At 38.3% G+C, this 16,122-nt stretch overlaps 1 protein-coding gene across 2 annotated transcripts in view; it reads right to left on the bottom strand.

Annotated features, from left to right (window-relative positions):
• Window positions 1-16,122, bottom strand: part of LOC102220117 (voltage-dependent N-type calcium channel subunit alpha-1B-like) — a 127,966-nt gene that overhangs the window by 47,278 nt on the left and 64,566 nt on the right. The window contains exons 3-14 of one of the 2 annotated variants that reach the window (XM_023338356.1): window positions 15,949-16,062; window positions 15,785-15,874; window positions 13,475-13,564; window positions 12,212-12,433; window positions 12,022-12,134; window positions 11,169-11,281; window positions 10,421-10,552; window positions 5,111-5,183; window positions 4,798-4,915; window positions 3,790-3,857; window positions 3,580-3,686; window positions 701-763 (exon numbers count right to left, since the gene is read on the bottom strand). In XM_023338356.1, coding sequence (XP_023194124.1) covers window positions 701-763; window positions 3,580-3,686; window positions 3,790-3,857; window positions 4,798-4,915; window positions 5,111-5,183; window positions 10,421-10,552; window positions 11,169-11,281; window positions 12,022-12,134; window positions 12,212-12,433; window positions 13,475-13,564; window positions 15,785-15,874; window positions 15,949-16,062 — 1,303 coding nt within the window. Of the gene's footprint in view, window positions 1-700; window positions 764-3,579; window positions 3,687-3,789; window positions 3,858-4,797; window positions 4,916-5,110; window positions 5,184-10,420; window positions 10,553-11,168; window positions 11,282-12,021; window positions 12,135-12,211; window positions 12,434-13,474; window positions 13,565-15,784; window positions 15,875-15,948; window positions 16,065-16,122 lie in introns of both variants that reach the window. The other variant, XM_023338355.1, reaches the window with a different exon arrangement.

Raw genomic sequence — 16,122 nt, 5'->3', positions numbered from 1 at the left:
GTTAATAAAAACCCCAAAATTAAGTTTCTGGGTTTTTTTGGTTCTTTTGCAGTGAATGTGAAGGTCGTAACAAACCATTTCTTTAATAAAAATCCTTTCTAATTTTCTCAGAAACTGGATTTTAGGTTTTTATGAGCTATGTCATGTGCAATTTTAACTTTTTGAAATGAAGTAGTTGAGCAAATAATGGTTTTCCGACGCTCCTCTGTGACCAACAAAGAGCAGATTACCGACGTTAGAGCGGCTTCTTGGTTACTTTATCCCACCGTCATGTCCGGGGGTCGGCCATGGCAAACACACTGGAAATGTCAAACTACTTCTGCTGACAGCAACACTGGGAAATTAAGCTTTTATAAACAAATTACTGGGATCAGAGCGTACAGAGCAGAGGAATTACTGGAGACACCAACAATGATGAGCTGTAGAAACACTAGTTACTGTCACTTTACACTCCAACTCTACCGCTTTATGTAATGAACTAAACACAACATTTTGTTCCTTCTAGCAAGATTAAAAGTTAGCCTTTGAAAGCTTAAGTCTAAAACAGGAGAAAACAAGTAGGAGAGTGGGAAAGATTCGTTTTAAGAGCAGGATAAAGTGTCAATGGTAAAATGGGAGGAATTAAGCGATGGAGAGAGAATAAAGGACAAAAGGAAGGAAAGAAAGGAAGGAGCAGAAAATTGAGAGAGCGATAACTCACGGTGACTGAATGCTGGTGACGGACGACCTGCGAGAGAGTGCATCTCGATTTTGCTTTACAAAACTGTACATGCAGAACAAAAACAAAAGGAAAAGAATGAGACGAGAAATGTGGAGGGAGCAGGTGGACGGTGTGTTTACCTGTCGGTGCCGTCCACCTGTCCCTACACTCTGTGATTCACACTGTTTCTATGAAGCTGCTCTGAAAACACAACAGCAACCTGAGCCCGGAGCGATTCGACAAAAACCAAAAACCATCCAGGAGTTTCATTCCAGAGCGCGAAGATTTGAAAACAGGCAAGTTTTATTCTCATAATTAAAGAACAAACAGCTTTGAATCTTTTTGCTTTGCTACTAAAACTAAACTTTCATCTGGAGCTTCTGGTATGACAACGAATTAGGGCCATTGTAGATGGAACAAAAAAATAAATAAAAAAATCTGGAATTTAATTTGAGAGTAATCTCAGAAGTTTTCTAAAAGAAAAAAAAAGTTTGAAAACACAAAACTTTTGAGCTTTTGGAAATAGGATTAGCACCATAGTAAAGCTAACTGCTACAAAATGTTACTGACAGGACCTGAGTACAACTAGCTGCAGAAAAAGACTTGAATTAGCCATGTAGCAAAGTCAACTGCTACATTAAATTATCGTTAGCATTCTAGTACAGCTAGCTGCAGCAAGAAGCTAGGTTAAGCACTGTAGCAACGCTAACTGCTACAAGACGTTACTGTTAGAAGCTAATTGTAGCTGCAGCAAAGCCAACTGCTACATGACATTATTGTTAGCACTCCAGTTGAGCTAGCTGCACCAAGAAGCTAGGATAAACACTGTAGCAACGCTAACTGCTACATGATGTTATTGATTGAGTACAGAAAGACTAGGATTAGCTATGTAGCAAAGATAAATGTTACAGGAAGTTATTATTAGCACTCATGGACTGTTAGCTTGCAGCAACATCCAGGATTAGCATCCCCGATGCCAAATTCAGAATATTTGCACCAAATTATGGTATCAACATTTCCAAAAAGTCCTGACTTAATACTTTACTGCACTGTGAGCTGGAGAAGGATTTGGGAATGAAACCCTGAGTTTTTCTCAACAGGAATCAAACAAAAACAAAACCTGTCCAGTCAAAACAAAACAAAACCACAAGCCTTTTAGCATAACAGTCAACAACCAGAGGAAATCTTTCTGACATGCAGAAACCAAACGCACAACATCACACAACAACAAAGGAGAACGACTGGGAAGCAAAACACCTGGAGACGTTCGGCACTGATCAGCTGCCGGGTCTAAATGACGTCATTCTCAGTGGGGAAAATGGCAATTAAGGAGCAAATCAATTAATCAATTAGTCACATGAGTAGACGGCTGTGAAACCTGTAACAATAATATTAAAGCTGGGCAAAGATTCAAACTGAAAATTAGCAAATCCAATATTATGGAGCTCATCCTGACCTTTAACCTTTCTGCTTGTTTTTATGTGAACAGATTAGCTGACATGTTTTTACAGTAGCTTCACTATTAGGTGTACAAATTCTCCTAGTAGGCAATTAGTCTTTACAGTCTCTGTCTGGGGGCCATTTGGGGCCCTTAATCAAGAATATCCTGAAATTGGTTTGCCAGTTCAGTTAGTTACTGCAGCGCATCAGGATCACTATGGATGGAAAAAATTAGGAGTAAATTTCAGCCTAAAAAACTTAAAAACTTTTAGATTAATTTAAGAAATTCTCTAGAAAAACAAGAACATTTCAGTCATAAAAATTTTACATTTGCTATAGAACTCAGAAAATTTGAGACTATTTTCAGAAAAAACTGGAAAAAAAAAACTCAGAAATTTTGAGAATGAGCACAAAGGTTTTCGAGAAAAAGAACTAAGAAATTTAAGTTTCAAATGTTAAAAATTTACTAGAAAAAAATTAAAATTTGAGATTAATCTAAAAAAATTTATCGAAAAAAGATGAACATTTCTGAGTTTCAAAAGTTGAAGAACTGCCAGAAGAAAAAAAAAACTGAGATTTGGAGATTAGCGTCAGATTTTATTTGGAAAGAAAACTTTGAAAAATTGGAAAAACTTTAAAAAGTAAAAAAATTTAACTTTTGAAACTATTCTTTTTGAAATTTTGAAGAACATTTCTGAGTTATTTCAAACTCAGATAATTTTAGATTTTCTTCTAGAATATTTTTTTGGCAGAAATGTACTCCCATTTTTTAATATGCTGTTGTACAATTAAACACATCAACAAAATCCACCGATAAAACTTTGTGGAAAATTTTTCGTTGTTTCTTCAGAAGCTACATAAATCTGAACAGTTTTTATTTTGTCATTTTCATGGAAATATTAAAAGTTCGGTGTGATTTTGTCTCACAAAACTCACCATTACATTAATATATTACAGTATATTATACTAATATACTGTAATATACATTTACAGTATGTTATAATATTATAATATTGCAAATAACATTTGCAATATTACTCATTTGCAAAGCTAATTTTATCCTGATATTTTTGTGCAGATTTGACATCTTAAATATTTATCTGTATAATATCTGTAGAACAGGGAGCAACAAACAGGAGTGAATAAAATCTTCTTTCATTGTTTTTTTAGTAAAATGTTAATTAAACTCAGCAGTAAAACAAACAATTAGGTGAAAGCTGTTAGTTGAAACTCAGTGCTTCCTTAATTGCAGATAAAGTTGGAGAAGACAACAGCTAGAGCACGGTCATAACGGGGATAAGATGAGGAGAAATGCAAACAAACAAAAACACGTTTCTGAGACGGAGAGGGGAGAACATCCAGAGAGAGAAATATAGAAAAACAAACATATTTCCCTCCTTTGTGGGAGCAAACAGAGCGAGAAGGAGGCAGAAACTTACGCAGCGATGGAAATGTTGGCGGCTGACATCGGGCTGACTTCTTTTACTTCCAGAGCTTTCTGCAGAGCAAGCTTCTTATTGGCTGCTTCCTCCTGCTCCTCTTCATCCTGCCAACCCAAAGCTCAGGTTTTATGTCTCTCAGCCGAATATCTTGAGGACACAGGAGAATATAAACTACTTTCCATTGGTCTTGGTGATTTCTGAGCCCACCTTTGTCAGCTCTTGGGCGTTGGCGAGGTTATCAACAGCGATGGCCAAGAAGACGTTTAGCAAAGTGTCTGAATCACAACTTTCAGGAAAAAAATACACATAGTGGCAAAATATATTTAAAAAATATACACCTTTTATTATCTTTATTTCCACTAAATCTGATATTGGACAACTTTAATTTGCATTTATTAGATTTGAGGGACAATAGGAGTTGCAACTGAGTTACAAATTCAGAAAGTTGGTGTGTAATCAGTGATAATTTGATACAAATGCAACAAAAATGTCCTGATGGCTTTTAACACGATGCTTCTGCCAGTGATGTAGAATCTGTAGTACGACATTTATTCACAATATGAGAAATAAAACAATCTGTGTGTGTTTCTACACCTCAACCGTCAGTTTCAGCCTTGCAAACAGCATCAGGACTCCAGCACTCACTGTGAGAAAAACCAGATAAGGAGGGAAAGGAATGAATTATGCACACAAAATCTAAAATCTGTGCAAAATTCTGCAGTTTTTATGACTGTAGTACAACTGAATTAGAAATATTTTTTTAATTTTCCTCATTCGGCATATAGCAATCCTTCTTCATCTCTCTAACACAAATCGAAAGCCTTGCTTTTTTTGTTCACTTTTTGAATTTGAACTGCTTTGTTCAGTCTAACCTTCTATGCGCAACTTGGAGGTGTGTGCACTTCTGAACTACATTCAAAATGACAACATTTCTCTTCGTCATCATGGCAGATAATGATGTTTATTCTGTACCCAGAATGCATTGCTGTAAAACAGTAAACGGTTTAAAACAGGGGTGTCCAAAGTGCGGGCCGGGGGCCATTTGTGGCCCTATGAATGATTCTGGGTGGCCCTGGATCACAGTTCAAGGATAGCCTCAATTTAGTTTGCTAGTTCAGGTTTTCTAAGGTGTTTAAGGGCCACTGCATATATATATATAAAATATAGCTATTTTTGCCTCATATTTAAGTTCTGCTGTTGCACCGAAGAGGATACAGTTTCCAAAGAGCGTGAGGACGATGAAGTAGATGGAGGAGTACATCCCACGCCGAACGCCGCCCTGAGACTCGATGCCATGGTACATGACGGCGTTCCAGTCCTCGCCGGTCAGGATCTGAGGAAAACGCAGGCTGCTTCGTAAACGGACTGTGGATTAAATCACTTCACAGAGCAAAGGGGGATGAGCACAGACTAATTGAAGGATTATCACAGAGCTCATCTGGGGACAAAAGAGATTATTTTAAGCTAATTTGAATTCAGATAAAGAGCTTTGTTTGGCCATTTTTCCATTTTCCTGTGGTTATTTTACCTGGAACACAGTGAGGATGGCTGCTGGGAAGGTATCAAAGTTTGTTGTTGGTGTCTCATCTTCAAAGTTAAACCTGGAGAATCAAAAACGCTTCATTAAAAAGAAAATCACAAAACTAAAAAAAAACTAAAAAACTTAAAAATATAATTTTCTGTGGGATTTAAAACCAGTAGTATGAAGATCAGTTGGCAGATTCAAACTTAAGGACTCTCACCAGCTGTATTTGTGTTTCATTTAAAAAATGTCTCATAAAAATATTAATATATATAAAACTTCTTCAGATCCTAACAGAAATAAAACTTAAAAATGTTTCAAAACTAATCAGTTTTAAAAGAATAATATGAAAAAGCCAATAAAATTATAATTATTGTGCTTGTTGCTTTGCACATATTTTTCTCCTTCCACTTATTGTTTTTGTTGTCTATAGTGCAACTGGTGACTTTTCTAAACTGAAGCAATGGCCTCCTGGGTGGAGAGCCATACTGTCCATATTAGGAAACACTAATGTTTCTGTATGAAAACTCTTTGTTTTATTTGTGTTTTGTATCATTTTAATTTTCTAAGTTATTATGTTTTGACTTTTAGTTAGCTGAAATTGTCAAAGTTAGCAAAAGTAATGATGTAATAATAAATGATGTTTGGCGAAGCAAATTTATTTGGAAAAGTAGAAAAATCTCTTCTGTTATGTTTAGAAAATATATACGAAATATTTAGTTAGCAAGCTAAAGATTTCTGTCCGAGCAAAATATTTTGCTTGGAAAATGAATATTTATTTTGAAACTAAATATTAAGTTAAACTAAATATTCAATTTAGAGTTTGAAAACAAAATATTTAACTCAGACTTAAACATTTAGTTTAGAACTAAAAATTTTGTTTGCGTTTGTACAGATAAAGGCATAAAGAGGAAGTTTTCTGTTAGATAAATTCATCGGATTAAGACAGCAGATGTTAAAATGTCCTTACAAAGCAGCAAACAGTTATTTGAAGCTGCTGGAGCCTCTGGAGCCTCAAGGTGGAGGATCCTCCAGAGGCTTGAGGTGCATCAACCTACTATTGGGCCCCTAACCAGAGCTCACAAGCAGAACCGGAAGCAGTGGGCCCAGCCGTACATGAAGATTCATTTTCAAACAGACATATGTTCCTTTATTTAATCAGGTAAACCCCGTTAAGATCTAGATCTCATTTTCAAGAGGGACCTAAATGTTCACTGATGACTGCTGTGCAACCCTGGATGGTCCAGATGGACGCAGTAGTGGATTGGTGGTGAACAGCCACCATGTCCCAACACGGCTGAGACGTCAGCAAGGAGGTGGTGGAGTCATGCTTTGTGTTTGTAGTTTGAAAAAAATAAATATCTGAGAAAATATCACTTGCATAATAATTTGGAACACGGTGTATATATTTAGTTTGTGAATTAAATATTTAGTTTGACATTTATAAGCGTATGAATAACAAGATGAAGCACTGAGAAATAAAACCAATTTCTTCCTGTTAAGCCAGGTTAAATAAACCCAAACATTGCAGTTCAGTTTTTACAGTGCAACTTTGCAGTTTCCTGAAATTACTTCCAACAGCTTTTAAACATTATTCCACATATAGTTATTTTTTTAAGTGCAGCAGAGGACTAAACTCATTTAAGATAAAATAAAGTGTTTAAATCCTGGTGGGATTTTCACAGCGATGGATTAAACATTCTCCTTCCCGGTTCCATCCCTCCATCATCTTTTCCATTTGTTCCCACTTTTCCTTCCATTCCTCCCGTTCTTCTTCTTCTTCTCTTCAGGGATTAGCAGCGCTGAGCGGCGAGCGTGTTGCTCTGTTTATCCTGATAATGGGGATTGGGAGCGCGACCACGGAGACTCCATTACCTCCACCCTGGGAACCGGAGTCACATGACGCTCAGTTTGTTCCCAGCAGTTTCATCTAATCCTGAACACAACAGCAGCAGGTTTTCATTTTTTATCGTGAACCAACCAGAGGAGGCGGCTTAATGCTGAGCCCCAACGGTTCTGGTTCTACAGGAGTGAGAGTCTGTTGGTCGGTATGATTTGGACCAGCAATGATCCTGTAGAGCAGCTGGGAGGAAAAACGGTTCTATAGTTTCCTCTGAATGCTGAGGAAGATTAACATCATACAGATATTTGATTTATAGATATTTGATTCATAGATATTTGATTTGTAGATATTTGATTTATAGATATTTGATTTGTAGATATTTGATTTATAGATATTTGATTTGTAGACACTTACATTTATTTATTATGAATCAATGAAACCCAGGCGACAAAATGAGAAGGAAAAATCCATCCATCCATGCATCCATCCAACCATCCAACCATCCGTCCATCCGACCATCCGAGACATTTCCTGTTTTCTGCTTCCAGGTTTGACATGTTGAACGTTCAGAAATCCTGTTACTGGTTTGTAACCAGTGGATGTTTCATCTGCTGCCCAGTCAACTCTGAACTCTGAAAAGCTCCAGCTTACTGGACATTCAGACCGGTCCAACCGGCAACAACATCGTCACTTAAATCTACTTTATTTTCTATTATGATCCTAAATCTAAGGGTTGCAGTCATGTGATTAGCATGAAAACAAAACATTTGGTATTTTTTCCAATGGTTTGGAAGGACTGATCAACCTCTTTTCTTTTTTATCCTTTTAACTAAATGCCAAATCTTTTAGATACCAAACGCCGAAATGTCAAACTGAAAGAAATCCAACTGAAACTCAGAGTAAACAGTTTGAGCGCAGCAGAATCTGTGAATTATCTCTGGCTGTAAACATAAGAACATCGAGTCTGCTGAGAACCACAAAGTCAGAGCTAATCGACAAAGAAGCTCTGAAGCTGGAATCATAAGAACAAATCGCTCCTTCAGACATTTTCTTTCTCTCCAAACGCAGCTCAGGTCCACAGAGTCTCAGCAGGGAAACTTCTCTCTGCTGCTCATTTTCAATTCTCACCATTTAGCCCAGCGAGAGCGTTCAGGTTTCTGCTCAGAAGAAAAAGGTTGCGTTTTCCTTTGTTACACCACAGCTGACAGAGAACAGACTATTTTTAGGTTACTCAGAAGATGACTCATGATCTTTGCTCAGGAACATTAAAAAAACAGTACAAGATGCTCCTTTACACGCTGAGCAGGAGTTCAGTCTAGAGAAAGACGAGGAAATAATTGATTAGGGGAAACGTGTTCAGTCCGATACGCTCGGCTAACTACACACATCTTGTTGGTGTCAGACTCATCTCACACATGTCCATCAGCTGACAGCCAAGTAACGCTAATGATGTCGCACAATTAAGCCGGGAACCATGGCAACGGCCTGCTGTCCTAAAGCGCAACGACGCGCGGGGCCGACAGTCACTGGGAGAAAATACGACCAACAACAAGATGGCAGCTGGAGCTTCAGACTTCAGAGGCAAAAATATTATTATTATTATTATTTAGTTTCCCTTTGGGATCAATAAAGTATTATTGAATTTGAATACATAGTTCCCATGTGACATCACACTTCCCGGAACTTTGTAACTGACGGCCATCTTGGTAGGCAGTTGCTATGGAGTTGCTATGACAACAATAAAAAAGAACTAGCTGTAAGAACATTACAACTATTACTAGATCACAATTATTGATTACTCTACCCAGCTCTGTAATAATATCAGTGATGTTTACTTACGGCCGACCGAGGAAAGTTAGCTTAGCTAATGTAGCTTTTATGTGCCGGCTAAGACGGACATGTAGCCTATGTGTTTGTTAGAACATGACCTCACTCTGCCAGTCACCAGAACCTTGTTATTCACATGAAGAGTTCTCATACGGGTCGATCCAACAGCAGCCATTTTGTTCATGTAGCTTTCTCGCCCATCGGTCAGGAATGTCCACGTTTTGTTTTTGTTGGTCTCAAAGTCATCGGCCCGCTACGCTTCCCTGCTAAGATGGCGCAGATCACTCTCAGTTCAGGGAACTACGCATTTAATTTCCCTTTCAGATCATTAAAGTATTTTTGAATTTGAAAATAAAAAACCTGGGGAGATTTTTTTCCTACAGACTTGAGACTTGACTTGGACTCCTCATCTGATCCTAGCAGCAGTTTTTACTTTATTTAATAAAGAGTAAAAAGAAGTTGCTACAGACATTTTATTGTGAAACAATGCAAATTATTTTTAGTCAGTGATGTTGTTGGATGTTAAAGGCTACGCTAACTGTAGCTTCATAATAATGAATAACATTTGGTTGGAATGTTATTACAACCGAACCTTAAATGGATCATTTCAGAAGAAAATAAGCATAAATTACATCCGAGGTTTTCTCGATGTCGAAGCTAGCTTGCATTGCAAGCACACTTTTAACTGGAAGTATCAAAATAAAAGCACTTCCTGTCCCATTCAATCAGAAGTTAGTTTTATCCAGTTTTCTCTTCATGTTGTTTTTTATTTTTAAGCAGTTTTGAGGTGGAGTGGGGAAACTTGAAACTGCTACTGCGTCAGTTACTCAGCAGATTGTTGCTAGGTAACCAAAGTTGGGGGGGAGGGGATTTGAAACTGTTTCTTACACAGCAGGCTGTTGCTAGGCAACCAAAGTGTCAGTGAGTTAGTAGTTTCCAACCTAGCTTACCTAGAAAGCCTTTCCTTTGCCTACATCTCCCAGAATGCCATGTGGTTTTATTTATTGACTACTGAATATTCTCAGATGTATTATCTATCTATTGATATTGATTGCATGTTTATTGCAATATATATTATTAATTTACCATCCATCTCTAGACTCAAAACAACAATATTGTCGTTTATCGTCATAGTTACTGGAACATTTTATCATTTAGCAAAATTTTACAGCACAGTTCGCCAGTAAAAACCAAACTGTTTCCAGGAAAAGTCAGGACGATTGTTCCTCAATCGGCTGTAAAAGTGCATAAAGTCTCACCGAGAAGCTGCTCTATGAATGACAACATTTCACCACCACAAAGTCCCAGCAGTGATGTGGGCTGCAATATAAAAGGTTTGTGTGTAAATTGATTCAGAACATGGGCCAGATGCCAGGCCTTTGATTATGTGCAGCCAGCTCTGGGATCAGGAGGTGTTCCTGTCATTAGACGACACGACGCTCCTGCTGGGAGTGATATTCAAAGGGCTCCAGTTGGCGCTGCCTCTCAGCCAGCTACCTGCTGCGCCGACATGTTTGTCACCGCCGCCGCAGCAGCGGTCCAGGGATCACAAGCAGAAGGACAGGAGAGGATCTTGGAGGAGTCGCTGGGGGTTTGTGTGTACGACGGAGCAACGGAGACGACGGCATGTTGGAAATATTACTCACTGTCCACCGAAGAGCTGCATGCCGAGCAAAGCGAAGACCACAATGAAGAGGAAGAGGAGGAAGAGCAGGCTGATGATGGACTTCATGGAGTTGAGAAGGGAAACGACGAGATTCCTCAACGAGTTCCAGTATCTGAGAGCAGAAAGAAAAGCATTGAATAAAAGGTTGGTTAAAAGGGTTATTTATGCAAAACAAATGTAGAGAATCACAAGTTTTTTTATTTAATAATTTAAGTAAAAAAAATATGGTGAAAATAATACATCATTAAGCCGATGTTCCATTATTATTTTTAACACAATCCTTTGTGTAGCATCGCACATTGAGCTGACGTCACGGCAGATAAATGGTGGTTTACATGCAGTACCTGGCGGACCAGTAGGGGGCGCCCATTACTGGTGCAGGGACCACAGTTTGAGAAAGGCTGACTTAAAGTGACAGAGACCCTAAAACGTCTCATAACTGGCATAACTGATCAGACTAAAATCTCATTATCCTAATTTTGGGTAAAAAACGTAAATAGACCAACCCAACCGCTTCAAGGAAGCATAATAGGTCACTTTTAATGTTCCATCAATACAGATTTCTCTTTCTTTTTGAATAGAGGCAATGTAGGACACTCAGAGTTTGAAGCAAATCCAAAATGCTCTGAAGGCCTAACAGGCCATCAGCTGCCAAGTGCATAAGAAGCCAAATGTTTGTTTGCTGAACAGAAGTCGTCCTGACAGCAGCTTTCCTGAAACAAACTCACTTGGTGACTTTGAAAATCCGGAGGAGTCTCAGGGCCCTCAGCACGCTGATGCCAAACGATGCTCCTGGTTTTATCATGTCCCAGATGACCTCAAAAATACTTCCCACGATCACCTGAACACAACGGAGGAGACGGCAGCAGATGCTTTTAGATCTGATGACGACAATTAACAAACTGCAAGAAAACGAGTTAATTGTGTTCAGCAAACTCTGAGTGCAACGTCTTAAAGCTTAATCTGGTGTTTTTGATTGTTTTATTCCTAAACATCATTTTGTTTTGTTCAATTGGGGATCAAATTTGCAATATTTGTTACATTTTCAGCTGCTGCGGTTCTGTTTAAAACCAACCAAACTAAGTGAAAAAGCTGTTCTGCTCCTGGCCTGTGGGGGCGCTGCACCAACAACCACTGAAGTAAACAACACAAAAACCTCTGAGTAAGACAACGTCCTGCTTCACAAAATGTAAACATAAATGGAGTAGTGTCAGATTTTAGTGATTGTATGTTGTCTGGTAAAAGATCAGGAGACGTTTCTCGTGCTAGCGCTAGTTAGCATCCTTGTTTTGGCTGTACTTACCCAGAATGCACTGCGCTGTAGTTCACTTGAGGTTAACAGATGCATTTGAAACGACCCAGAGTTCTCGTCAAGAGGTTTTGTAGGTTTTTTGGTTTCACATCTGCAGTTTTGCATTTAAACAGCTGATCGGATTCTTCCTGCTATTTTTCACAGCTTCGTATCGAAGCATCAATCCTGATCATAAATGAAGCTTCAGATCAGCCTGGCCAGCCTAACTGGAACAAGCCATTAAAACCATCAAAAGACTGAAGGAAGCCATTTTGATTCCAGCCACTTACCCCAAAATCAAAGCAGTTGAAGGACGAGTGGAAGTAATTTCTCACTCCAAGGCCGTACATCTTCAAGGTCATCTCCGTCAGGAACAAACCCAGAAACACCAGCTCTGCTGTGTCTGGTTGTAAATGAAACTTTTAATTAACGCGATCGTGAACGTCTGGCTTTCGTCAGCGTGGAGTGGTGATCACTCACAGAGCGCTCTGGTCAGCCAGTCCGGCTGGTCGTAGTGGACAATGGCCACGCACAGCGTGTTGAGGCCCACCAGGCACAGAACGATCCAGTAGAAACTCTGAGCTTTCACCATCCGCCGGATGAAGAACCGGAAGCGTTTCTCTTTGCGCCGGAAGTAAGATGAGCTGTCCATCTTCCCGCCACTTTTCACACTGGCCCGACCGAACGGGGAGCCGGGGGGAACTGAATCCAAAAGCACGACAAATAAAATACATTTTTATTCCAACTTCAACTCTGCAAACTGAATTTTATTCAAGCCAAGTTCTCATCTCTGACAGTTTCCTCATAAACAGGAAACAATTGTTTATTTTAGGAGATAAAACTGCAGGAGTCGACTACTACACTGCAAAAACACAAAATCTTACCAAGTATATCTCTCTAGTTTCTAGTGCAAATATCTAATTTCAGTTGAAAAAAGACAAAACTAACTGATAAGTAGCTTTAAAGAAAGATATAGCAGCTTGTTTTGAGAGAATAATTCCTTAATATTGATTTTAAAAATTGCTAGTTCCACTGGCAGATTACTTCACTTATAACATGGGAAAAATGTTTTGTTATAAATGAAATAATCTACCAGTGGAACTAGAACTGGGTTGCTAGGCGACGGGCTTGGCTGGCGTTGCTAGGTAACAATTCTAAAATAATCCACCAGAGGAACTAGAACTATTTCTTCATTATTAAGGAATAACTGACTCTAAACAAACTCCTACATCTGGTTACTTTAGGTTTTCAAGTGTGCTAGGATAAAAATACTTGGTAAGATTTTGAGTTTTTGCAGTGTGCAATCAAACTGGGACTAGACAAATTGGCTTAATAAAGAACTTTGATCAGTAAGGCCAATAATGAGTAAAGTTTTGAAATATCTTGCAACAGTAGAAACCAGTTTGGTCACTGAACGAATGGAGAGAGTTACGGTAGTCAGTATCTTCACCCAATAATTAAATATAAAACAATCTTTAAGACTAATGTCATTTTTTTAGCTGTTAAATGTCCAAAAACTGCAAACCAAAGCAGTGAGAACATCCAGTGTCGTTGCTACTCAACTGATCAAGCAGGATAAATCCTAAAGTTCAGGTTTTCCTGTGAGATTTTTAGCCTAATTTGATAAACGGAGGTCAAAAGGTCAGGATCTTGTAGAAAACTGCCTGCTTTTATGTAAAAAGGCTGTGAACAGATGGTGTCCTTTGACCTCCAGATGACCTGTTCAAAACAGATGAGCCTTACCAACAGAGGACATGTCAGCAAAGGGATCGTCTCCCTCCTCTGCACCAATCAGATCGTTTTTACCCTTCTTGATTTTCCCTCGCTTCAGAACTGCAGAAACAGCAAAAGACACAGAGGATGGAAACCAGGAGACAGAAACGGAAACTCAGTTTACTTCTGTTAATGAAGGAACTAATGACTGGCCAAAACAATCAACACAAAAATAACTTTTAAAACAGCTGCTGCAGAGTCTAAATGGAGAATGTTTGGAGACCAATAGAAAATATAATCTGTATTCAGGTAAAATAAATGACTATTGACAGATTTTCTAAACAAAACTGTTTGTCAGCAGCTGACATAAAAAACTACTGAAATAAAAAAAACTACGGACTACTGCATCGTTAGCATTAGTACTGTGGCATTGTTAGTAGGAGCAGGAAGTTAGTAGTAGTACTTCTGGTTAGCTGTTACAAAAAATTATATTGAGCCTGCAGCATAGTTAGCTAACAGGAAGTTAGCATAAAACCAGTTAGTAAACACAGGAAGTGAGCGTTATTCCTCAACCCTTCTGTAGTAAACCCAGACATCTCTGGAAGTCACTAAATCGCCTAATTTGCCTAATTGATCATCTGCTTGTAACTGTGACGGATGTTGTGGAAGTGATTAGCGGCTACGATTATTTATGTCAGCAGTGACTCATATGCCACCAGTATTACTGTCTTCCTAAATCCTTGAGTCTGACTGACACGTTGCTCCATTACTCACACCTGTTATTTATCTGAAAGAAACCAAACGCATATTTTCTGCACCAACAACATCACCGCCGCATTTCTACAGCCGAGGATTCAGACGTGCTAATCCTCCGTTTGTGACTAATGGAGGACACAGGAGTGCTGGCTTCTGCCGCTTTGTGTGTGTGGAGTGTGTGTCTGTTTTCTGGCAAAAGCATAACAACTGTGTGCGTGCGTGTGTGTGTGTGTGTGTGTGTGTGTGTGTGGGCGTGTGTGTGTGTGTGTGTGTGAGCATGGGAATGCATTTAAACACGTCCAATATCTTCACATCAGGCTGTAAAATCTGAATTTATCAGCAAATTTCAAGTGAAATGTACAAAAAAGCTGAGAAAAACATAAATAAATTTGTTTATGTATTATAGCATATACATTGATGTTCTCCGTAGCAGAAGATTTGATTGGTAAAATTATTTTCTAATTTATTTTTTTCAATCTAAGAAAAAATATTTCTCTTATTTATCAGTTCCTCCAGGATTTTGTGATCATTATTATTGTAAAAAAAATTTTGCATTGAAAATCCTTCATTTTTGGTGCTACTTTAGAAATATTTGTGATATTTTTTCTTTATTAAGTCCCAACAACACAAGAGATTGGACTCAAACATTTTAATCTTTAAAGAACCTAAATAGTTATATTTTTACTACCACATTTATCACAGATTATAACAGACATTTAGCAGAAATACTGCCACCTGCAGGTGGGAGTTAGCATAACTAAAACCAAAAGTTTTTTAACATTTTTGCAAATAACCTCACAATTATGAATGAAAAAAATGCTGGGATCTGTTGTTTCCTTGATTGCAAATTTATAAAGAAAATTGGAAGATTAATTAATTTATAGTGCTTTGTAATAATATTCATATGATTTGAACTTCTGCCCAATTACAAACTTCCAATTATTTTTTTATGATTTTAGATTATTTCAGATACCAACACAAAATGGTGGATAATTGTAAAGCTGCAGGAATATTATATGTATTTTTTCATTTCTTTTAATTAATATCTTAATTTTAAGAAAGAAAGAGTGAATAAAAAGTATAAAAGCAAACATTTTTGTTAAAATATGCATATTTGAGGTTGAGAAAATATTCAAAATGATGGAAAAACACTAAAGCAGAAAATTAAAAGCACCTTCGATAAAATCTTTGAGATTTAACAGAGGAACACAGAGTTTAAATTTCAGGAAGAGTTTAAAACTCTGCGGTTAGCAGCAGAACACAGCAGAGCATCTCTGCAGAAACACATTTTCCTTTCCAATCCTGAGATGCTTCAACGACCTGCCAAGAAAACTGGGAGAAGCCCTCAAAGGAAAGGTGCTGAGGTTTCTGGATCCTTCCCAAGCAGAACCGGGTCTTCCACCACCACCCAAATCTGGTTTATTCATGCAATTAGGACGTGTTTTACTATGGTAAATGTAACATTTGGTTATTCTGTTTTCAATAAGCCAAACATGATTGGGTTTTTCTTAACAGAGAGACTAGATTTCGTGGAAAAAGTCAGCTTGGTTAATGCACATTTGAAAGCAGATGCTCGGTTTTCACCTGAAAGGTTTTGTTTCCTCTTGTACCAGGCGCCGTCCATCGGGGCCTTCTCCTCTGCAATCTCATCTTCTTCTTCAAGCAACACCTCCTCTGCAGCAGAGGATCTGTTTGTCAGATTTTGTTCTTATTATTGACAGTCTGGCGTTTTGTTTCCAGTCTCTCACCCGCCTTGCAGATCCACTCCAGGTAGCCGGTGAGCTCCCGCTCGATCTGCTGCTGTCGCCGAAGCTTCAGGAACTCCTGACGCTTCTCCACTCGTTCTCTCTCCTTGGCAAATTCTCTGACAAGAATTTTAATTTTTTAAAACAGAGACAGAACAGACTGCATTTAAGAATGAA

The sequence above is a fragment of the Xiphophorus maculatus genome, chromosome 8 (assembly GCF_002775205.1).
Source record: "Xiphophorus maculatus strain JP 163 A chromosome 8, X_maculatus-5.0-male, whole genome shotgun sequence".
Classification (NCBI taxonomy): Eukaryota; Metazoa; Chordata; class Actinopteri; order Cyprinodontiformes; family Poeciliidae; genus Xiphophorus; species Xiphophorus maculatus.
This window is presented reverse-complemented; position numbering and strand designations above follow the sequence as displayed.